Source organism: Eucalyptus grandis, chromosome 9 (assembly GCF_016545825.1).
Source record: "Eucalyptus grandis isolate ANBG69807.140 chromosome 9, ASM1654582v1, whole genome shotgun sequence".
In the NCBI taxonomy this organism is placed as follows: Eukaryota; Viridiplantae; Streptophyta; class Magnoliopsida; order Myrtales; family Myrtaceae; genus Eucalyptus; species Eucalyptus grandis.
The window spans coordinates 42,743,907-42,768,704 of record NC_052620.1 but is presented as its reverse complement, the minus strand read 5'-3'; the positions used below and the strand labels follow the sequence as shown (position 1 = coordinate 42,768,704).

At 37.8% G+C, this 24,798-nt stretch overlaps 3 protein-coding genes across 3 annotated transcripts; all 3 read left to right on the top strand.

Annotated features, from left to right (window-relative positions):
* The first annotated feature begins 78 nt into the window (after window positions 1-78).
* Window positions 79-11,151, top strand: LOC104420860 (GATA transcription factor 27-like). The gene is made up of 6 exons (XM_039302239.1): window positions 79-2,830; window positions 3,568-3,623; window positions 4,083-4,400; window positions 7,366-7,666; window positions 7,819-7,879; window positions 9,343-11,151. Exons 2-6 carry the CDS (start codon window positions 3,584-3,586, stop codon window positions 9,490-9,492), a joined length of 870 nt encoding a protein of 289 aa, XP_039158173.1. The 5' UTR covers window positions 79-2,830; window positions 3,568-3,583; the 3' UTR covers window positions 9,493-11,151.
* Window positions 11,152-12,936: 1,785 nt separating this feature from the next.
* On the top strand, window positions 12,937-18,102 carry LOC104419950 (transmembrane protein 87B). The gene is made up of 5 exons (XM_010031788.3): window positions 12,937-13,262; window positions 13,965-14,901; window positions 15,006-15,101; window positions 16,181-16,317; window positions 17,366-18,102. The coding sequence occupies exons 1-5, from the start codon at window positions 13,039-13,041 to the stop codon at window positions 17,541-17,543; spliced, it is 1,572 nt and encodes a 523-aa protein (XP_010030090.2). The 5' UTR covers window positions 12,937-13,038; the 3' UTR covers window positions 17,544-18,102.
* Window positions 18,103-18,756: 654 nt separating this feature from the next.
* Window positions 18,757-24,613, top strand: LOC104419949 (partner of Y14 and mago). The gene is made up of 4 exons (XM_010031787.3): window positions 18,757-19,011; window positions 20,144-20,257; window positions 22,152-22,400; window positions 24,160-24,613. Exons 1-4 carry the CDS (start codon window positions 18,823-18,825, stop codon window positions 24,301-24,303), a joined length of 696 nt encoding a protein of 231 aa, XP_010030089.1. The 5' UTR covers window positions 18,757-18,822; the 3' UTR covers window positions 24,304-24,613.
* The last annotated feature ends 185 nt before the right edge of the window (window positions 24,614-24,798 follow it).

Genomic DNA, 24,798 nt, shown 5'->3' with positions numbered 1-24,798 from the left:
TGTATTATCCGTTCATTTTGGAGACGGGGCATGATTTTTTTTTTTTTTTATTTATTACGAGTTCGTGTTCCTTTTCTGAACACCTAAAACAGTTATTCAATCGTGTTGAAACTTCGCATGTTTTTGTTTGGTTTATCGAGATGAGGATCTTCAGTTTGGAACGATGCTCGTTTGGCTCGATCAAATGTTCATCTCATTCAATTCTTAGATGCCTTAATCTGCTACTTTGCATTTCCTTGCCTCGATAAGCTATCCCAGAAACCTAACATTCCTGTTGACAGTTGTTAATGGTGCTTCAAAGATTTAGTGCTTGGTAAGTTTGAGGCTCAACCCGCTAGTGTTCTGCTTGCTTTGTGATGACATATTCACCAGGAAGTCATGCCGTCCCTGTTCCACTGAGGAATATAAAAATTGAATGTTGCTTATGTTTGCTCATGATTCTGTAGATCTTCGATTTGACACATAAATACTTGAAGTATTGTCATGTGAGATCATCTCTGATTATTTTTGTATCGCTTATGATGCAGGTTATGATGGACCGAGCAACCAAGCTTGTGATGTTTCTCTTGGATGAAATGTGTTTTGAATTCCATACGTAGAACACAATGAAAGTTGTTGAATCAATTTTGGACTGAGATGCAATTAAAGCATGTATTTCATATTCTGTATGCATCATTTGATTGGTATTGGACAGCTATGGCAATGGAGTCATACATTGTTCTCTTGGAAATTTTGAATCCTTTGATGTCAGTCAATCCTCTAATGGTAAAGTAATACTTGGTCAAATTGTGTCATACTATCCATATTACGCGTAATGAAATTATGGGAGTCACGGCAAGGTTGAAAAATGGAGACCGAAGGCACAAAAACGTTTTGTCCTTAACTGTTTGTCTAAGAGGGAGGTATAGGATCTTAAGTAAAAAACCTTAAGGTGAAGAATACTTCCGGTCTTTAAATTGGCGGAATAGCAGAGATATAGATTTGGTTTTGGATTTCCTTGCTCTCAATGAATATTTTGGTTGGTGATATTGTTTAAAAATGATTAAGTCTCTAACTTCCACTGGTATGATTTAAGTTTTTGGCTGAGATTTTATCTAATAATTTGGTTGATTAGCGGTAAGATTAGACTCTTTCTACTTTTTCGTGATTGTATCATCACTAAGGGTTTGAATAGGTGTTCATATTTGGATGATTTGGTGACAACTTCAACTTTCTTTGCCAAAGTGGTGGACTGTCAGTTTTGTTGCAAGCGTAACGGGTTTCCTTTTGCCAATATTTTGTTTTCTTTTTATCAGCAAGGGATGTTTTCTCTTTTTTGAGTTATTTGTGCTTTGTGTAGCATTATTTCATTTGATTTTCTGCATGCAATAGGCTATTTGGATTAAGAACTTTTTGTAAATGAATTGTATGTGAGAGAGTTTCAGATGGTAAAGGAAAATGATTGTTTTTTTCTAGAATGCAAAGGAAAATTATCCCAGGTTTTTCTAGCACACCAACTAGAGAATACAGTTCGACCAAAAAAAAACAAAACTGGAGAATACAGTTATTGTGAATATGAATTGACATCCCTATTAGCTTTACTTATGTGGTCTTTGCTTTAGACTACGCCTCTAGTAATATGTTAAATGATTAAGAGTCTGGATTATTTTGTTAAGGAAAGTCAGTGGGGCAGAATACAATCTTATATGGATCCACGTAATAAGCAATATAGAGGTTTTCTCAGATGACCCGAGACCAACTAATTTCCTGTCCTGCTGAATCATTAGCCTGCACACCTAGAAAATTATCTTTTGTGTATGAAAGCTAGTGATCTGCTTTACCTCACTTTACTACTCCTCAGACTTCCCTTAGATGGTAATTGAAAGCAGGGTCAAACCTCATGACTGAACTTTTAAAATAGCTTAAAAGGTGATAAATTTCTTACCAAAGAAGTAAAACTCTTTATCCAATCAATTGATTGTTTGCCATACGTGGTAATCCCACTTTGCTAAGATGTGTTTTTCTTTCCCTTGCCAAAAGAGGTGCAAGGAAACATCATGTGGATCCTCTTGAATGGTAAGTAATTGAAGCCATCGAAGTTTGAATTGGCTTTTCCCTACAAACTCCTTAATTGAGGAGAAAATACCCAAACCTCATCAAGAGTTTTGAGAGCTCTTTTAAGATTATTTAATGTTCTTTTTTTCCCCTGTCAAGGTTATCTAAATGTATTGTATAACTCGAGCATGACAGAATTTCGGCATATCCAGGATATAAATTCTGGAGCAGATTTTCATTTAACACCAGTATTTAAGTCCCTTCCAAGCTGCAAAAACAAATCACAGATCTGTCACTTCAACACGAGTATTTAAATCCCTTTCCAGCTGCAAAGGGAGTGTATGGAGTGTTCATGATTCATCCACTGATGAATTTCAAAATCGCCAGTTTTGGGAGGGAAAGAATTGTCTTGCTGAAAAATCATCCTAGCGTGAAATGCATGAATAGGAGGGGGTTACACTTGTTTTAGTTGAAGGCACATGGCATATATGCAGCCAAGACCTCTCCATTGTCATAAATGCAAGTCGTCTTTTGTGGAAAGACAATTATTTCTCATTAGCAGTTAAACATTTACCTATACCGTCCACCACCATGGTTAAGTACATATCTTTTCTTGAGTTGTCTGTGCTGCCATAGGTACTTTTGGAGAGAAGTTTTTTTTTCTTTTTTCCCCCTATTTCCTTGAACAGGTGTTTCTTGAAGCCTGAATCATCTGCTGCCGTCAAGAGATAGCCATCCTTAATGCCTTGATCAAGAACAGTTTTCCCTAAAACAGAACTTTGGCAAAATTCAAAAGGTCTATCTTTTGCCTTGAATATACTCTTCTTATCCCATCAGCTTTTTCTTTGGTAGTGCTGAAGCCGAAATCTGTTGGATATGGGGAAAGTGGCAGCTTGACACCATCTTGAATGAGTTTTTTATTTTCTTCTTATTTTACTGGGAGATTGTAAACCATATCTTCGTAGGGTCATCTAGGTTATTTGTTAAGGTAGAGTGCATTTTTACGCCTAGATGCTACTTTCAAGTGACAGAAAATGTTAAACAATGGGATGTCTTTTGGCAGAAAAATCACTCTGTAATGTCCTTAGGGTTTTATAACTTGATCTCTTTTCTTGTTTCCGTTTACTTGTAAGGATGAGAGTCAGTAAAATGAGATTACAAGGAAAAAGATCTCTTTTTTATATTTGGGACAAAATCTGATGACACTCTTTGAAATTTTCAATTGAGTCCCTCTTCCATTATTTTTCCCTATGTTCTAGTGTTATGTTGCACATTAGATGTAGTGGTTTGACCCAAATGATATTGCATCTCAGTAGGTTAGGAACATAGGAGTACTGTAAGGCTCTTCGAAAGCTGAACTAAATAGGAGATCCCACATGAAACTCTTAATATACCGCCAGCTTGCTTTATTTCAATTCTAAATCTAGTAAACAAGGTATTATATTTTATTAAGATGTCTCTCAAATGTCTACTTGCAGTAATTCTCTGTTGATTACTCGATAAAATTTTGATTTTATTTGCTATATGTTTCAGCGAAGCTAGAACCAATATGGTAAAACAAGGGCCCTGCTACCATTGTGGTGTTCGAGGTGACAAAAAACTTCTCTTGTTGGTCAGAAGTAGTTCAAGTCATATATTCAATCACAATCACTTTGCAGGGTTAATTATCTCACTCATGAATTAACTGACAAATTGGCTAATCATGATTTATTTATGTGGGACATTTGCCTTTTCTTTTCCTATTTTCACAAGTCATTCATAGTAATGACTATATTCTTGCTATAACTTAACTGGAGACATTTACCATCCAGCGTTAAAAGTTGACTTGCCTCTTGGCTAGGGGGAAAGGTTGAAAAGTTGATGGTAACTTTGAGAGTTGTACATTAAGGTGATGGATTTTAAAAAAATTATAAGCACTAAACTGCTGGGAAGCATGGTACAATAGGACTAATCTGATTAAAATTCTGACGTCATTTGAATGGTCACTACACCACTTGTTAATGTTGATAGACTTTATTTATTTGAGTTTTATCTTTGAACTTGTGCAGAAACTCCTCTTTGGAGACATGGTCCAACGGAGAAACCAGTGTTATGCAATGCCTGTGGATCGAGGTGGAGGCTAAAGGGATCACTTGATGATTATGTTCCCAAGCGCTACCGTGCAGTTGTTAGAAAACGTAGATTCCAAAATATCAGAGATGTCCATGAAGAGGAGAGGATCGTGCATACTGGAGAGGTCGCATTAGGTGATCTCAACCTTACTGAATCATTTGCTTCCAATAAGAATAAATCCAGTCCTGAGTCAATAACATCTGAATTCCATCAACTCATCAAGTTGAAAGCTGTTGCTGCAAGCAAATATTCAGGTCATCCATATCTATTTATAAAAGCAATGAGTTATGATCATGGCGTTTTAAGATTTGATATACATTTTCTTGTTCTTACTATTATTTTCGATCTTCGGATTTCTTCTCTTTCTTTTTCTAATTTTAGTCTGGAGACATCAATGTGTTAATTTTTTGACAGATTTGATTGTATTTATTGAATGGAGTGGTGATCTCGTTGTGCTTCATTTCTAGGTTTAGATAAAGAGCTGACTGAAGTACATCTTAGTTAGAAAATATTTAGATGCGTGCATGGAGTGCATGGCATGCACTTCAATTTGTTACGTAACGTAAGAAACCTACCTCTATGACGGTTGCTTAAATCTTTATGGGGCAGCAGCTCAATAAATGCTGATGATGTTACAGCTATTATTGCTGGAGAATTCTTTTTCAAATTATAAATTGGCTTGTGGTCAAGTGTATTGCTTCCGTTTATTTCAAATGATTGGGATTTGCTTTGAATTAGTTCAAATGCATTAGCTGATAAAATGCCAACAACTACTTGACAGGTCGTGGTCATTGACCTCAAACTGAAAAGAGATGCTATGCTGGCTGTTGGTAATGATTTGTGGGCGCTCTCTTGTTCCTAATACTTGTGATAGTAATTAACGATTATGTAAAGTCATTGACACATCAAATAAAGTCAACATTGCTGAACAAAAGGTAGTATATTACCTATGATTGAGGAGTTGACGGCCATATATGATGGTAGTGTGTTGTCCATGACCTGATCACCGTGATCATTCATACTAGTCCCAGATATATAGGAAAAACAAAGGTACAAAATATGATAGGCTGATGGCCCTCCATGTGTGATGGACAGTCAGCCTTTTTGTGAAAATACAGCAACCTTCCTAAGAATTTCTCATGGAGATTTGCTTTGTATTGTTTCTTTTAACTTCTGCTTCTTGAAACCCTTTAGTGATTGCCTGCATCTTTTACCGGCTGGAACAGAGCCAGGCACTGAATTCTCGACCAGGGTAGTGGAAGATCCAATCAGATATATAGACCTACATCGTATTGTAATATGTGAAAAATCTAAGATAGCAGTATATATGTTATTGCAGGGCAAAACATTAAGCTTGTATTAATTTGGAAGTTACAAATTAAGGAAGGAAGCACATTATCTATTCATGAATATATGATTGTATAGATTTACTATGCTAAAAGCTCTTTAAATGATGGGAAGACAGTGGAATATTTTAGATATGTTTCTCCGTGGTTAGAATAGAAATAAGGCCGGTGATGATTTATGGACATAGTATCGGATGGTCTAGTACTAACATGTGCACTCAATCAGGATGTTACAAAGTGATTTGGTAAATATGTGAGCATGCAAGAGAGATTCAGTCTGTTAGGGTGGTTTAGATGTGTGAAATAATGGTTTAGATGCTCTCAAATAAAAGGACAACCATAGGATGGAATAAGTCAAAGGTGGTAAGAAAACATTGGGGGAAAATGTTAAAGGACCATGATTATCTTGTTTTCCTTGATTATGTGGTATGACACCAAGTATAATGTTGCAAAATGATCTATATAAAGGACTAATCTTGGTGAAAAAAAGGTTCAGTCAGTGTCTGCCTTGTGGAAACCTGTATTTGCCCATTAATTTTCTGGACATAATTATTGTAAAGGGGACATACATTGCAGAATTTGGCATGTTCAAATTTTAAGGGCCATAGCTTGTATTAGTATTGCTTCTTTTTCTGCTAGTAATTGAATGAAAAGAAATTCTGTATGAGCGTTTAGCCTTTGACCCTCTGTTGTCTTAATGGTGGCAATCACCATTTTCTGTGTTTCCAGATCTCTTTTACACATGAATGATGACATATGTGCATATATAATGAAAATAATGAAAAGAGAATAAACGACTGGCCGTATCTCATGATATGATTTCAGTGATGTGTCACACCATGAGCAATAGAAATCTAGTCCTCACCTTGGGAGGTAAAGGGCCTTATGATCAATTGTTTGAGGTCCGCAAGTGTACTTGTTCCTTTTTGGCCATGCAAATTCAGTTTTTCTTGATAATATGCATATTATCTTGTTGTGCGTGACTTCCCTTCTCCCATAAGGTTATCCCATCCCTTTTCCAAACTATGGCATTTCTGTCTTTTTAATATGACACAACCTGCCTTGGAAATATATAGAATGGACATACTTGGACAGCAATTTTACATATTACTTAGAAGGCTCAAAAGCAATCCTTTCCTTTGATAGTCTTTGTATTGTTAAGTTTTAAATTTGCGGTGCTGATTGTCTTGGAACCAAAGTACTCCGACCTGTTAGGAAAAGTTTCTGAGGTTGGATTTTTGTACATAGGTACTCACTACCAGTATGATATGATCACATATGATAGTATACATCTCTTGGACAAATTTGCTTTATGGAGTAATAACATAGGATTATATGGTGATCTTCGAGATTTACATTGATTAATGCCACAAGTTAGGTTCTCAACCTACTACTGGGTCGTGAGGACTGGATTTCAGCATAATGTGGTAGAACTACCTGTCCCGATCAGGGCAGATCTTTTCAATTTAATGTAGTAGTTAATTTGAGTTGATAAGGTGTGTTAATGAGAAGAAAATTGAAATATATGGACTTGACATTGAATGAATATCCATGTTTGGCTTAGATCTTTCTAAAGTCCGTTGATTTTGAATATGTTTCAAGACTTTTGTAAGCGGCGATGTAATTATTAAGCAGTTTTAGTAGCATCAGAAATGTGTGGAGGTAGCCTTATGGTACTTGGAATTATCGTAAACGAGTTCCTATTAAGTAATGTTTGGGGGATTCACAGTTTTGATGTACTTTGTTATTGCCTTGCTAACTAGAGGAAAAGATAATACTTGTCCTTTGTAACTGCTTTCTCCTACACAAAAGTATATCTTTATGCTTTCTAACACAACTTATAACAAGATTCTTGAATGCCGGTTATTTGCAGACATGCTAGACGTCAATCAAGTTCCGCCAGTAAAGAGCAGCTTCACACACATCGAAAGTCTTCAAAAGGAACTTTATGAAATGTATATTGATCAACAATGTGCTTCCACCGTTGCAGCTTCAGAGCTCATCTATGATAATCTTAATCGTGGCCTAAAACTTGACAATGAGATAGGGCTAGGAGTTGTGATGCTTAACGCACCAATAGTTGCCAAGGTGGAAAAATCTGGATCATCTCCTTTTTTGTGGAAAAAGAATGTTTTAGCCTTACCTGCCGAAGCCAAAGGAGAAGTCTTCTTAAAGTAAGCGATATGTTGATGGTTTATTGTCCCTGTTAATCCATTTGAGCACTTCCTTTAGAACTTCTGTTGATAAATTTTAAGTAAATTATTGATAGTTTCTTACTGAAATTTAAGATTGTAAAATTTGTGTCTATAATACAATCATGATTCAGATTGAACAGCATAGATAGCAGTCAGGGTGTTGCTACTCCACAAGCACCAGCAGATCCAAAGGTTAGATTTGCTTTTTCGTTTTTACTTGAATTTTGAACACGGTTTCGTGATTATAGCCTCCCAAGGAAATGCAGCCGAAAATTCTTTTCTCATGATTGCAAAAGCCATGTTTGCATAAATGAAGAGAAGTCAATTTTGCAAATCGCTTTTTAACTTGTTATATTACTGACTTATCTCATGATTTTTGTCTCTTCTTAATCTAGGTTCAGTCTCTCTTCTTTCAGCCATGCATGAGATACTGGTTTCTTCTTCTGTCCATGCATGTATATTCGTACTTGTTAGATAAGATTATAATTCCGTTATGCATAAGATCCCTCCTCAAAGGTTCTCTTTTCTATCCTAAAATTTGCTTCTTCTTCTTTTTTTGTTCTTATCTGATCAGTTTAATTTGACAGAATCCATATACTGCATACAGAGAAACACCAGCAAAACATTTACAAAGATACTGAAAAAGCTTGAAATATCTTCTGTCCTCTTAACCTTTGGTTAGATATCTTTAAACTTAGATTACATTGATAGATGCAAAAGATTGTCAGTGATGCGGGCATTTAGTGATCCTGGTACATGGTTTATTCAATTACATAGGATGAGCAATTCTCTTTAGTATTTTGCTGTAATTGGTATGCCTAGGATATGCGGGGTAAGTTTTGTCTGAGGAATTCTTGTCGGTTGTTTGCTTTACCTCTGAGCCTTTTCTTAGCCTCTGAACCTAGGTCTTGAACCATCGGCCAAAAAAAAAAAAAAAAAAAAAAACCTAGGTCGCCAGAGTTTGGATCACAGTGAAATGATAACGGGGATATTCTTTGTGGTACAATACGAGTATTTTTCTTCCGCTCATATAGCTGAGATAAAATCCTTGTATTTTAGTTTTTCAGGATGGTATTAAGTCTATGCATAGCTAAAATTAGAAGACCTTCATTATGCTAAAATTATAAATTTGTCATGGAAATATATCTGAAGAACTAGGATTAGAAATATTTTAACATGTTTTTTTTGGTTAAGAGAAATATTTTAACATGTTGAGAGAAGGTAAAATAAAATTTTATAGTTTGGAATGCGTGGAATGTTTATTTTGGTGTTTCAAATCGGTGGTGAACCATAAAAGGAAATTAGTCCAATATGCGGATCGCTTGCAAGTTATTGTATTCTAGTAACCTGGCTTTGAACCTATTAATAGGGTTGTGACCTTGGTGATTGCAATGATGAGGTACAAGCTAGAGGCATATATGGTTCAGGAGTTTTTTTGTAGATACAGTTAAAACCTTTCCAATGCGTGCTAATTAGAAAATCAGTATGTGTGACCTCCATGGAAATGTTATAATTACTAAAGCATGTTGGACCAACATTAGGGAAAAAAAAAAAAATATGGTTGCCAATTTGATTGATCAGTGTTTAAATGGAATTTCATCTTTGTATTTCTGTAATTGTAGATGCTTTAATGTCCTGATGTCCACTTATTCCAGTGTACATTTCAGGAGAGGTATAAATCTGTTGGGGAAGTATCTCTACTCCGTTCACCTTTTGCGCTTGGAGGAGACTTGCCACGACGTGTCCGTACAGCTGGTATAAAGTCTTTTGTCAATATCTGTTGGAAACTAATTTATATTAGATGAAGACATATGCATGAACCTGGCAACTAACTCCATGTAACCATTCTTAAATTGTTATTGTTTTCCCAAAGCAAAATTCCTGACATTGCTAAACTGACAGCACGAACCTGATTCATACAGATAAATGTGCTGAATGACGTGGAATGAATTTCATTGGTTTTAAGTGTTTCACCTTTCCTTTACAGTTGCAGGATTGCATTTTTTGGATAATGCATGTAAAAGATCTGTTTTCGTTTTTCAACATCTGATGTAGGTCTAGTGGTTATTCATATGGGAATACAGTCAACTTGAGTTTGATCAGATCATCAGGCCAAGCAAAAGTGACTTCGGATGATCCCTCTTACAGGACTTTGGTTAGTGTGGAGGGAAAGGGACAACAGGGTATTTGAGGATCAAATATCCTTTGTTGAGCTTGGTATCTTAGTAACATTGTCCAGTAGATGATCTTTGTATAGGGGTCAGTCCCTCGAATGAGATTTTGTTTTTACAGATGAAAAAAGGTTTATTGAGTTCAATAGAAACTATATTTTATTTAGGAGGCTTGAAATTTGGCTTAACACCAGGCAAAGATAAGAAAATTAGACTATTAGAATCGTCTTAAGGTAATTGAAATACCAAATTGCATATATGTGGCTGATTGCTTCTTGGACGGGTCTAGGATTTATCTTACTCCATGGCCTGGATTGGAATATTGATTACAGCTTTTATTTTATTTTTTTTATTTTTATTTTTTTTGTGATAACTGGTTACAGCATGTTAACATCTGGCTTGTGATTCCCTGCTAATACAAGAAGTTAAAACAATTTTTTGGGCAGACAAGAAGTTTAACTTTCAGACCTGAGCAGGTCTATAAAAGGCTCAAGGGGAGACCCCCCACAGGAGGGAGAACCTCCCAGGGGTGAGAGTCCCCATGTGGGGTCCCCGTATCCCGCCTCTCAGGGGAGAAATAATACTGAGAGGAGCAAGGGGACCATAGCTGCTGGGATAACAGCAGGTCCGAAAGGACGGTGGTTTGGATCCTAACCTCCTTAAATGGAGAGGGTACCCAAGGATCATGTGGTGGTTTGCCGCAAGCAAACCCGGGACTCTAGCTGGCTTAAAACAATTTTTTGGGCAGACAAGAAGTTTAACTTTATCGTATGTTTCTCAGGCCGTCATCGGCGGAAGACCAAGGATAAGGAATCAATCGGCAAACCAGCACCTGGCTCTTCCTCAATCGATGGTGACGTCAGCTGTACTGAAATTGGGAAGGAGTCCATGCCATTGAAGGATAAAATGGCTTGCGTATGCTGTTGCAGCTCATCCAGGCCATTTAACTAATGATAGTTCTCTGAAATTGGTGCCCATTTCCATTGAACCTTCTTATATTTTGGGATTGTTAGCTGGCCCAGCTTATGTTTCTCCCATCAAGTGCAACTTGAAACCCAGTTTTTATATTGTAGGTAGTGTCTCGTTGAATGCATGATGGCACATGCCTCTCTTTCTTTACCCCCTCCCTTTTCCAGCTTTATAATGTAAGTTGCTGGATGTGACTTTCGAAGATTAAGATATTGCCATTGGTATCCCGTAAGAGAGACAGGGTTGAATCCTGCCTTACTGATGGTGGCTTTTCTTGGACATCCGTAATTTTCTCGATAATAACCATTTACCTGTTATGTGTCATGTCGTGGCTTTTCTTTGCTTGACGTAACTTTTTCTTTTGTATTCGTAAGTTATGTCGGTCTCAAGATTTGTTATATTTCCCTAAAACATAGTATTCTGTCTAAGTTAATAGTTAATTCGTTATTCCATTATTGATAAATTACCTAATGGGTCGTGATTTTTCTTTGGTGTACGCAATCATCATCAGTAATTTTGTAAGTTCTTCTTAGAGAGCGTAATTTTATCGTGGGTGCTCGTAAGTGTTCAGGATTCTCTGTGTTTCATAATTTTTCATAGAAATAGTAATCTATCTAAATTAGTAGTTAATCTATTTTGTATTGTTAAGAAAATATCTGATTGATTATAACTATCCTTTACATAAATCTCCTTATCCATTGTAACCTTACTTAATCAACTTTAAGTTCATTTTTAGGTTCTAATTTTTCATTAACATCAACAAGTAAAGACAAAAGTCTATTTTGTGCGAAACACTTCGGACGGACCGTGCCTTTTCTTTTGGGTCCTGAGGTTCCTGCTGAATGTGGAACCGGTTCCCTAAAACCACTTATTGGGACGGTAGAAATTGCCCCGTTTCTTTTGTTCTAGTTTCTTTCGCTTTGTGTCCGATTTGAAATTCTAAGCTGCCTAGGAAAGCAAAAGATTAATATAATATATTTTTTTATGTTTTTTTTTTTTTCGCTCTGTCAACACAAGGATATTGGTTCTACACAATATAGGAATGAGAAGGTCTGCAGCTACCTTTAAAAAGCGGGGAATTAGCACCATTAATAACAAGCATAAGAGCTACTCGTATTGTTTTCATTGCAAATGAGCAACAATCACTGATATGCCAGTGTTCATCACATTAGTCATGAGTCATGACTTGAGTGCTGGAAACAGCTTTTCTTGTTGAGAATGTTACCTGCAGTGCGGAGCGGTGCATGTCATTTCGTGTCTTGCTAGGCATTTGTCTCGATTGTTCTGTAGGAAACTTTAAAAAAAGAAGAGAAGAAGCTCAAAATGCCATTATTTTTTTAAATAAAAAGTTTCAAAATGAACATTATTTCAAATAAAGGCATTAAATACTTTTTGTCGTTTTAAATAAGAGTCTAAAGTAATTATAATTATTTCAAATAAAGGTCTAATCTCACCGATCACTAGTTGACCGAATTTTTTGGACTAGTTAAGGGCATTTTTATCCAAATAAGGGCTCAACAACTTTTGCCGGCCATTAGAAAGGGCTAGCGAGGGCTTGCAGACACTTGCCAATAACATACAAGACCACCCTTGCCAAATCTAGCAAGGGTTGGTTTCGCCTACAATCGGTGTGGGTGGCCCTCATCGAATCAGGTGAGGGCAACCCTCGACCAAACACTAATGAAGAGGAAGAAGAACTAGGAAAAAAAATGATAAATAATAAAAATATTATTGATCACTAGAAAATTAGATATTTATTTAGAATCGATATAATCACTTTATATTCTTATTTGGAATAAGACATAACATACTTTAGATTTTTATTTAAAATAAGATTTATTTTAAATTTTTATTTGAAAGAATGAGATTATTTCGATCTCTTTTTTGAAATTTTTCGATTGTTGTGCCTTGCCTTATACCCGCCTGATTTGGTACGATGGATTGTATTGTGGATGTCGCTGATCGGACAAATCGCTCGCTTATCAGACAAGCAAAATCCGGTAGGAGGGACCTCGCATTTTAGCTCCTCACCTCACGCGCGCTTCGCTCCGGGCGTTGGCGCGTGTCCGAAGCCGACACTTCACCGACAGCGAGTCTCTCGCTTTACTTCCCCCCCGTCACTCGATCCGGCTCCACCCTCCCTCCCCTTCCTCCTTCGCATTCGCGGATCTACCCCGAAAAATCCCTCCCGATCTGTGGTCGTTTCCGCCCATGGATTTCGCCTACTTCCCGAGCCGCCTCGCTGCGCTCTGCTCATTGCTCTTCTTGATCCTCCCGTTGCGGAGCGCGGACGCTTCGATCCACGTCTACGACCGGCAGGCCTTCAAAGAGGTCGGCAATTCTTACCTCCTCTCCGGCGGCAGCGAAGGCATCGCCGCCGCCGCCGCCGCCTCCGACGCGGCCTCCTCCGTGCGCGATGGCCGCTCCTTCATCAGGTATCTTCCGCTTCGGTTCTGTGTGTTCCCCGGCGTTCTCTTCTCGCGGTTGTTAGGCTCGCTTTTGCGGTTGAACTTTGTGATTTGTGTTGCGCATTGAGGTCTCGATGGTTGTCGTTGAGCTAGATCTGGTAGCGCATTGTTTGGGAAGTGGCTGTAAACTGCTGTTCGACGTCTCGCTGTGATGCTCTACGAATGAGCTAGAGGCAGCTAAATCAGATTTGCCTCTTTGATTGTGCCGGTTTCTTATCCGGAATATCTGTGCGGAATTGTGGTGTTCTCTGCATAAGCATTGTTATGCTGTTTGTTTCAACTAGATAAAGATGTTTTCAGTAATAACCAAGCGTATGAGCGAATCGTTTAAGGAAAAATGGTGTATCAGTCAATTTCTAGACTCTGCTAATATGTCGGATCAGTGTCTACTGCTCCCCCCACCCCCCACCAAATAGTATGTTGCCGGTAGAAGTAGGTACTGGTATTTCTTTTGTTGAGTCTCTTACTAGTCCGGAGCAACTAGAAAATCCTTCCCTCCTAAATATGATCGATTAGTTAATTAAGAGGTGATAAATGTCATTAATGTATCGGTAGATGTAACTCATCCAAATTTCATGCTCTTGAGTATCTTGAGGTGTGTTTTTACTAGGAATGAATCTCCCGTTAATGGCTAAGATGATTTTTGTTCCAATTGTGAAAATACGACAGGTTTAAGAATATCACTTTCTGGAGAACTGAGGATGCTGTTGGTGAGAATTCAGATGATGAGCAGACTACAGGACTTGTACAAGTCATTATTTTTGAGGCGGCAGATCGTAACAATATTGGTGGTTCTGCATATGGTGGGCAGAGGTCTATTTGTTGCACCCCTGATCTTGCCAAGTTGGAAGGGTGCAAGCAGGGTGAAATTATTAGGATACCTTCTGCTACGGATGCCAAATGGCCTATTGTTCTAAAGGTGGAGTTCAAAGGGAGCTCACTATCTGCAATTATGCCTGATGATGAAGTTCAGATCAGCAGGACAGGAATGTATAATTTATTCTTCATAACATGTGATCCTAAACTTAAGGACCTTGTGATGAGTGGGACAACCTTATGGAAAAACCCTGATGGTTATTTACCCGGTAGGATGGCCCCATATTTGAAGTTCTACGTGTTTATGTCGGTTGCGTATGCAATGCTCAGTCTCATTTGGTTCTCTCAATACGCAAGGTTCTGGAATGATGTATTGCAACTTCAGCATTGTATTGCCAGCGTCATCATTCTTGGATTGTTCCAGATGATTTTTTGGTACTTCGACTATGCAAATTTCAACAATACAGGGATGAGGCCAGTCACACTCACAACTTGGGTTGTGACGATTGGAGCTCTAAAAACAACGATTTCTCGCCTTCTTATTCTTTGTGTTTCAATGGGGTATGGTGTTGTGCGTCCTACACTCGGTGGTCTTACCTCAAAGGTGCTACTTCTTGGTATAACTTATTTTTTGGCGTCTGAATTGCTGGATATCACCGAGTATGTGGGTACTATTAATGACATTTCTGGAAGAGCGAGACTGTTTCTAGTCCTACCTGATGCTTTTCTGGACTCATTCTTAATCTTATGGATATTCAATTCTCTTTCAAAAACATTAGAGCAGTTGCAGGTATCAGTTTTAAAGCTTTCTACTTCATAATATTTCCCTCATTACTGTTGCATTTGTCATGCTTCTAAGTTCCTACAAGGTAATTAGATTTCTTTTTGTCCCAGGCCAAGAGGAGTTCTGTTAAGTTGGATATATATAGGAAGTTTTCCAATGCTTTGGCAGTGGCAGTGTTTGCTTCAGTTGCTTGGATAGGGTATGAGGTATGTGTCACACATTTGGCTATTGATTTGGATATTCATTATTGAGATATACCTCCTAGTGGGAAGTCAACAATAGTTGCAAGAAATTGGATTGCAGGAGATAATTTGTCTTCAATGTTCATGATAACATTTGAAGGCGCAACCTTAACGTTACATTTTGTACGATATCATTCTAATAACATGACATGTCAGTCTCATTATAAATTTTGTTGAAAGTAGTTTGTGCCTGCAGTAAATTCATACAACTTCTCTGAGGTGAGCATTTGTAACTTTCTTGAAGCTGGTCCAAATTCATAAATAAATCCCGAAGACTATTTTGTTGGTATAATGAAAATCAGTATTAAAGTTGTTAGATGAACTATTAGGTCTGGGGCTGATACAGATGAATGCTCGCAAATTGTCATATACCTATTAAGTGGTAAAAACCGTCAGTGCCAAGTTTTGGATTGTTCTTCTTTTCTCCTTTATTTGTCTGTACCAAGTGTCTTGTTTCTGTTTTTTCTCTTGTTGCAAGAATGGGATTTATTTTCCCAATTTGGAAGAGGAGAAAATGGGGTGGGTTGCATAGTTTCTTGGATGCACATAATAGTGGTCTTAGTTCTTACAGGTGCTTTGTGGTAATGACAAGGTGCTGTGATTGAAAGATCGTCTGATTCAAAGAACAGCAAGCTTAATCACCTGAGAATTAAATCACTGTAGTCTTTTAATCTTCTAAAATGATGTTCTATGTTTAGGTACCACTGTAGATATGTTTGGCGTAATGTCTATGAATAGCCACTGCACAATCTTGTGATGAAGCACTATTTTTGGCATTTTAAATATTTCTAAGGTTCTAAATCCTCTAGTCCTACTCTAACGCTCTAAATCCTTTCATACTGCTTTAAGGCTACATTTATGAATGTGTTGCCTTCTTTTTTCCCTTGATCCACCCTGCAGTATGCAGTTTGATTACTTCTGTGCTTAGATTTTTTCTCTTTAAATTTTTCAATCTGAGATATCAATGAGATTTTCTGGTGATAGATGATTGTTGATTTCTCTGGCTGACTTTTCTCTATTTTCATTTTTCATTGTGCTGCTAGGTTTACTTCAAAGCAACAGATCCATTTAATGAGCGATGGCAAAGTGCTTGGATCATCACTGCTTTCTGGGACATTCTTGCACTTGCACTGCTCTGCGTCATCTGCTATCTCTGGGCCCCATCCCAGAGCTCCCAGCGGTATGCTTTCGTTTGAGATTTTTTCCAAGGGTTGATTCTTTCATTTGGTACAAGGAGACCCCAGTGATCTTCTTCATTTGCGAAATATGGTGGCTGAGTCATGAAACGAAATCTGCTGTGCCATTATGAAGTGAAATATTTGTATATGACTGTGATGATGGATGAATTTGGTGGTTGATTGGAATGTCTAACTTTGAATCTAAAATGGCATATAATAGAAAGATGGATATAATTATAAAATTGCAAAAGGAGGAAGGGGGGTGGGGGAGGGGAGGAGGACATTGCACCTACAGGGACCTGTTTCATTTGGCTTGTTCTAAGCAAAAATTTATTGACTTTCTGCCAAAACTTAAAAGGTTATTTTAACTCGAAAAATTATGAAAATTTCTTTAATGACTTTTAAACTGTATGTATCGGGGAGGAGGACATTGCACCTACAGGGACCTGTTTCATTTGGCTTGTTCTAAGCAAAAATTTATTGACTTTCTGCCAAAACTTAAAAGGTTATTTTAACTCGAAAAATTATGAAAATTTCTTTAATGACTTTTAAACTGTATGTATCCAATATTAAATTAGGATGATCTATTAAAAAGCTGTAATACAAGGCGCTTGCTTGCTCCATACTAAATAAAAGTCAAATCTTATGGCAAAAATGTTAGGAGAGAGTCACTTAAAAGAGGAATAAGTTGGATGTTGTTGCATGACATTACAGTAGAATATTAATTTTATTCTTCAAAAATGATCTATTCATGTAATTTAGTAGAAGCCATTAGTTAGACTTACAGAAGATACAGTACTGACATAGAGAATGCTGGTCTGTGGAAAATGCTTCCACTAGATCACGTCTCTTTTGTAATAATTGCAAGTCAATTATCATGGAGATAGTGCACGCGCGTATAAATGCACCTCCATATGTGTTTTAGAGTCCTGCTTGCATGAGATTTAATAATTTCAAATCGGCCAAAGCCTCTGTTGTGGTGCAAATACAACAAGGCCCCACTGATGTCTTTTATGCTGACGAGTGACCAGAGTGATAAACCACTTGCAGGTACGCCTACTCAGAGCGAGCTGGAGACGAATCAGATGATGAAGAAGCTGTGTCGCTTACCAGGGGAAAGCCTGAGGGAGATCTCAGCTTAGTAAAGCTGGAGAAAAGAGAGAAGGATGACGAAAGTAACGGTACTTTTGATCCTGAAGATGAATCGGAAGAGGGTAAGAGGGAATGACCGTATGGGCCACTGTTAGTAAGGACTCTGATTCTAGCTGCACGAAATTTTCTAGAACACAAGCTCGTGGATATCTGAATTAGGAATATGGTCAGTGAGGTCGGTCTCCTTCGGGTCCCTTCCAGAAACAGACAAAGAAAAGAGCAGCAAGTGGGCGTGGAAGGTGGTGTAACTCAATTGCAGTCCTGGGAAGTTGGCGTCTTCTGTTTTCCTGGAACGGAGGTTGCAATGCAAACACTCGCGATGCAGAAGAGCGTTATTACCGTGGGTTGCGTTGCGCTGGAAGTTTGTCTGATTTTTCGGGTCATCTTTTTGGCCATGTGAATTTCATAGTTGTGCCATTAATCATCATTTCTATGTCTTAAGGTGCCATATTTTCTTCTTTTTACTGATGTTCTTTTTTTTTTTCTTTTTTTTTTTTTTTTTTGGGTTACAAGATGGGTCCAATTCTTGAAATTACAAGTTTACTAGATTGCACGCTGGAAGTTATAAAATAGGAAAATTCCAATAATAGTTGAGAATATTATATGTCAATGTCATATAAACTTTGTCAATCGAAGTTAGACGTTTTAGATGTATTTATTGAACAAAAGTGTGCCAGGAGAACTTGAAGCAAAGTTTGGTGTAAATTTTTCAAATGCATATTGAATTGACTAAATGGAAGCGTAGAAAATGACGGATTTCTAATTTCAGATTTATCATATTTTACTGTACAGAAGAAAAACCCTCAATTCAAACTTTAAAAAATCTACTTACTGGATGGATCGCTTTTCATATTCCACTTCACATTTCAATTTAATTATAGATTATTTTCAAATTAATCTACACTATCTACTTACGGGGTAAGAACATTTTTGAAGATATTTCTGTCTAATTTAAGATTCAATTAGAGAAAAATGTTTGAATATGGTTAATCAATCGAACGCTATTGTTGAATAAGTACAAAATCACGAAAGTAAAACGAAAGTGGATAAAAATTCCATCAGGGGAAAAAAAGAAGAAGAAGGCGGAGCTAAGTTTTTTCGTAAGAACAAAAAAAAAAGTTGGTTCAGAAATTGTTTGTCCGAATTGTGACGGGGTATGGTTATTTTTACAATTCCGAAGAATATTTGCAGAGAACATAGATGGGTCATTAAGGGCAAATTGGTCAAACCAAATATAGAATTTGAAAAGGATAGTGGAAGACGATTTTTTAACGGGGGGATATCATTTCCCCTGACAAAAATGCCCATGTGGTCAGGTCTAGGCGAGCAGCGAGCGAGCGAGGCGAGCGCGAGCAATGGGAAGTAGCAGTAGAGGGGAAGATCAGTCGAACGAGATGGCGGAGCTGAGCAAAACCCTAAAGGAAGGCGAGCGGCTCCTCGCCCCCAGCCGGCGCCCCGACGGCACCTACCGGAAGCCCATCCGCATCCGCGCCGGCTACGTCCCCCAAGAGGAAGTCGCCATTTACCAATCCAGAGGTGCTCTGGTACGCCCGATCGCTCCTCTCTCGCTCCTCTCCGGAAGCTTCCGAATTGCGCGTCCTGCTGTGCTCGTCGACGGTTCACGTCTGATCTCGTGTCTGGTTGTGGTCGGCGAGTTTCGATCGAGTGGCGATGCTGCTGTTCCTTTTGTTTGAAGCGTCGCGTGTGAAATCTGGAGAAGTAAGACCGACCGCGAGATTTAACGTTCGTATCGTGCGTCACGGGCGGAGGATCAGGCGACAGTAGTATCGATTCCGCGTACATCAATCGGATGGATAATTGCTGTGACTACGTGTTTTCTCTTCTGTAACTGAAACCGACTCCTGCGCGTTCGCGCGACTTCGTCCACTCTTTATCTGAAAATTACTTACTTCCACTCATGTCTTCCGCCTTTCTCGTTCCAATTTTACATCAGAAGATGGTCTGACTGGGGGCATATCGTTGTGGGAATATGTATATGTCGTGTTTTAGATTGTGGTGAATGATTTCCTGAGAGATAGATTGAAAGAACTGACGGTTTGTAAGCGTTTTGCTTTTGTAGTTGTTGGAATTAGCTTTTTTGAAGTTTAACAGCGATTTGCTTTAGTAATGGAGTATATAGCACGTATTCGTTTTCGAATGCACGAAGGTGGAATTGAGAAATCAAGGTCTGTTGAGTCTGGAAAGAGATAAGGAGTGGGTTACCCGGGATCTGTTTTGTAAGTATCAAAGAACCGGAGTTCCATGGTGTCCGACAATAGCATGTACTTGTCGATGATGCATGAGTTGCATGTTTTGGTGAAGTAAATTGAATTTGTACATCTCTATATTCAGAATTTTTAGGACTAATTAAATTATTCTCTTCAACTTGAAGAAGAGACACCATGACTGATGATGATAACACTTAGCTGTTGGTGTGAAGTGGATCAACATATTGTAGTTTCCTTTATCAGATGAGAGGGAGGGAGGGCTCAATACTAGCTAATTTTTTCTTTTCTTTTCTTTTATTTTGATGACTATTCATGTTGCGATTGCTAAGTTGCTGAAAATAAACCCCTTAAGTAATGTAAGTTTAGCAGCTTTAGCTAATGTCAACTGGTTATTCTTAAAAGCATGGAGTCACGTTTTCATTTCTTTTGGCTTCTTTATGTGATGCAGTGGAAGAAGGAGATCGCTTCACAGGAGCCTCCAGGCTATGACCCATCATTGGATGCAAAGCCTAAAACAAAGGCTGCAAAGAGGAACGAGAGAAAAAAGGAAAAGCGGCTACAGGTATAAGGATCAGGCCAGTATTTATTGCAAGTGTACCTCATGTGGATATTGTCATGTTTCCGGAAAGGCTGTATACTTATTAGCAAGAAGAGATTTTTAGCTTTTATTTTCTCTATTAACTAAGATTCTTCAATTTTTTTCCTAAAGGGTGTGATGGTATGTCATGACTGTTACAACTTAGAATTTTTCTCGAGTATTTTTTTCATTGTTTAATTAATTTATTACATTGTAATCAACAACTGACCATGATGATATGAAAACACACAACAATGAGCGTCAGGATGAAGTGACTCATTTTGAAATAAGGGTCTGTATCGTCTATGATAGTCCAGATACGCATAGACCATAAGCACCTCTTAGTTTATCCAGATATTTCAGTTTGTACAATGCTGGTGGTGTGTATCTCTCTTTCTACAAATAGAACCATATAAAGCTCCTTTTTTCATCTTCCATCTATAAGTCTTTTAGTATTTTTTTTTTCAATCCTTCCATTAGGACAACCTTGAAGCTATTGATTATCCATGTAGTTCACCTACACTGTAAAACTATTTGATATGCAATCACTTTTCTTATTCCAATGCAGTATTAGTTTAATGCATTTTATTGGTATTTAGGAATCTCCATATTAAATGAAGAAAGCAACTATTCAGATCATGTTACATTTATTCCTCTTTTCTTTTTTAAGGATGTCCTCCTCTCTGAAAAGAACATTCCAATGCATTCTACTTTTGTTAGGTAGTATGCCCAAGATGATATTGTTATAAATGATCAAAAGATTAGTCCTTTTTTCCATGGTCATATATGTCCTCATAGCATCTAGAAGTGAAATTTAACGATAAAACATGCAGATTGTCTGAGCTGACATAATTTCTATAATGAGTCATCGAGGTGGTGTCTGCCTTTTGTGTGGAAGAAACTCATGAAACCAAATTGGAGCTAATTTGCCTTATAGGTTTTTTTACTTCAAATGATCTCTCTCTCTCTCTCTCTCTCTCTCTCTCTCTCTCTTCTTTTTTTTTTTTTTCGTTTAAAGTGGAACTTGAAAGCCTTGCCATGCCATTATATAGTTTTAACTGATCTTGCTGCTAATGCTTTCTGAAAACGTGTACGCATAAGTCATTTCATCTGTTGTTTTATTGTTTCTTACAATTAAAATCTAGGTTTCATTTTTTGCCAAAACGCCATGTAGTAATTGATCCTTATCAGGCTTTATAGGGAAATAACAGATCATGTCTACTGAAACCTGGTCCCATTTTATTATTGGAGAGAAAAGAAAAGTATTAAAGGATTGTTCTCTTATTTTCAGAATCAAGTAATATAAGGCCTAACCCACTATTTTTTTTATTGCTGGGATGTCCTTTCCTATCCCTTCTTTGTTTCTTTATGACTCCTGGCCTAGACATTGTTTAAATTCTCTGTAAAGTTTATTCACCTTCTGCAATAAATTAAGTCGTCTTAAGTCCATTGTCTTGCTGAATGACTCAAGGATTTGTTGCTTTTTTGGTGATTTCATGCTCAGACGAAAGAACACGAGGTGACTTCTGATTTTTTTTCGATACGATATGCCCATTACATTTGCTGTATTGAGTTCAGTCGAAGAAAGTGAATCTGGAAGTTCTGGAAGTGATTCATACATCTAGTAAGTTAGTGCTTACTACGGCAGAAAGTACTCCAGATGATATTTTGTCTCATAGATACAAGATTGGTTATCATTAGCATAGAGTCTTAAAGGGCTTAAATTTGATTTTATGCTAATTTAACATCATACCTCTATAGGTATACATGAGCATTATGATTGAATTTTATAACATATTCTTGTGCAGATATGTAGAGAAACCAATTCAACCCATCCTCAATTAGTAGCAGAAGTGAGCTAATTCTCCTATTATTGCAGGCTGCTCTTGATAAAGGTAAAAATGTAGAAGCAGATGTAGCTGGGAGCATTGATGAAGAGGAAAGACATCCTAATGAAGTCTCCAGTCATGGACAAGAATCTGTTAAACCGCTGACAACTCAGATGAATGAGCTCACTGTATCTGCAAATTCTGCCGGAACCATCTCTTCCTCGGATCCACAGGAGGGAACTAATGTCAGCTGCCCAAGTCAAGAAATTGATAAAAGAATTCGAGCACTTAAGAAGAAGGTAAAACTTTGTGAATAAGATACTTTTCGATCAGTGACAAGGCAAATCTTGCTAAACTTCATTGATCTGCACCAAATGTCACTTGTTTCTTGGTTGGTCTCACGTGCATCTTAGCATGTTATTTTCTACAGCGGTGTCTAGACTGTTTAATAACGTATTTGTAGGTTTTTAGTCAAGCCTAACAGCATTGAGCTATGGCTTAACCTTTCTGCTTAGTGATGCTATGATTGGGCTAATTTATCTGCCAGTCTCTATTGCATAGATTTGATTGCCCTGTTTTGGTTTAGAAACTTTTACTCTTCTAGGTATGTGTCGTATAATTATGTCGGTTCATCCTTTTGTTTCATCTGTTTAATGTCGTCATTTGGAGTAATATTATGTTGTCTCTGTCCAAGTTACGTCAAGATGGTGAGATCTTTTGTGCTGTTTGAAAATTAATCTGCCAGTCTCTATTGCATAGGTTTGATTGCCCTGTTTTGCTTTAGAAACTTTGACTCTTCTAGGTATGTGTCATATAGTTACATAGGTTCATCTTGTTTCATCTGTCTAATGTTGTCATTTGGGGTAATATTATGTTTTCTCTGTCCAAGTTACGTCAAGATGGTGAGGTCTTCTGTGCTGTTTGAAAATTAATCTGCCTGCCAGTCTCTATTGCATAGGTTTGATTGCCCTGTTTTGGTTTAGAAACTTTGACTCTTCTAGGTGTGTGTCATATAATTACATAGGGTTATCTTGTTTCATCCATCTAATGTTGTCATTTGGGGTAATATTATGTTGTCTCTGTCCAAATTATGTCAAGATGGTGAGGTCTTCTGTGCTGTTTGAAAATTAATACGCCAGTCTCTATTGCATAGGTTTGGTTGCCCTGTTTTGGTTTAGAAACTTTGGCTCTTCTAAGTATGTGTAATATAATTACTTAGGTCCATCCATTTGTTTCATCTGTCTAATGTCGTCATTTAGGGTAATATTATGTTGTCCCTATCTAGGTTAGGTCAAGATGGTGAGTATATATTTAGGAATGGACAACTCATCGGTGTTTGCATGTCCTTTGCTGTGAGCATCAGCTTAAGATCTTCCCCCACCAATATATTTTTAGCACTCTAGGCATGGAGTTTTTGTGTGATCATGGAGAACAAAAAAGGAATGCCTTTTCATCTTTTGCTAGTAGACTGGAAGGTGTCTCCTTTCATTAGAAGAGGACATAAGAGCAATGAGAGACGGATGGATACATCTTGTTTCTGGTTCAGCTGTCAGATGTTTGGAACGCGATTACTTTCTTAAGTTATTTGCCGCCGGGCACCCCCTTATGCTGTTGATATTTTTTTCTGTAAGAAGCAACTTCTTGTGATGCCATGAGATGGATAAGGAAATTTAATCCTAGCTTTTGGGTCTTTATTAAATGTCAATTGTTGGTGCTAACCAATGTCAAAGCCCTAATGAAAAAGCACGATTTTCTCTTGAATTTTCTTTGCTTGAAAGGACTCGTAGTTGGAAGTCGAGTTGTTTTAATCAGAAATGATGGGTAGAGTCGTCAACAGCATGTATGTTCCTTTAGGAAAAGTGCTTTCATTCTCATTACAAGGTTTATGTTGCTTCACTTTTCGGCAGATTTTACCTTCTGCTTGGCAAATTGGAAATGATTTTTCCGAGGCACGTGTGCCATATGCTAGAGTAGCAGGAAGCAAGAAAGAGGGAATTACCTTATTACTTTTGTGCCTGTGGACTCTTAAGTAGATCCTTGTGTTTCGTTTTTCTGCAGATTCGATTAGCAGAAGGTCAAAATCAGAAAACCCCACAGAAAGATTTGAAGCCAGAGCAATCGGAGAAATTGACAAAGGTAGAAGCTTGGCGGCAGGAGCTAAAGCTTCTTGAGGATAAGAAGGCTGAATTGGTGACGTCGTGAATTTATTCTTGTATTTGGCATGAGAGAACTGTGCAGTTACATTGTCCAAGCAAAAGCTAAGGTGGGGAGAGAGAGACTCCCCATGATGAAGAGCAGGTGTACTTCAAAATCATCTAAGTTGGCAGCGGTGATGATGCTGGGCCTCTCCATATCTGATGTCAAATTTGGTTTTCTCATAATTTTTTTTTATTTTAATTTTTCCTTTTTTCATACGTTGGTCCTTGAATTTATTACTAATTTAGATGTTAAGTCATGCCTCTCACGAGAGGCCGTAGGATGAATATGCATTGCGACACAGCGGATTCAGAAACTATCGAAATGGTTTCCCCTAGTATCGAAATGGTTTCCCACTAGTTATGTCGGGAAACAGCGTCACTCGCACGCAGGGGGCGCCGACATCAAGGTGGAAAAAGAAACTACCAAAAGGGAAATGGTAAAAGCCACTAACGAGTCGGGCCTTGCAGGGCCAGTCTCCTGGATTGGGCCAAAACTGAG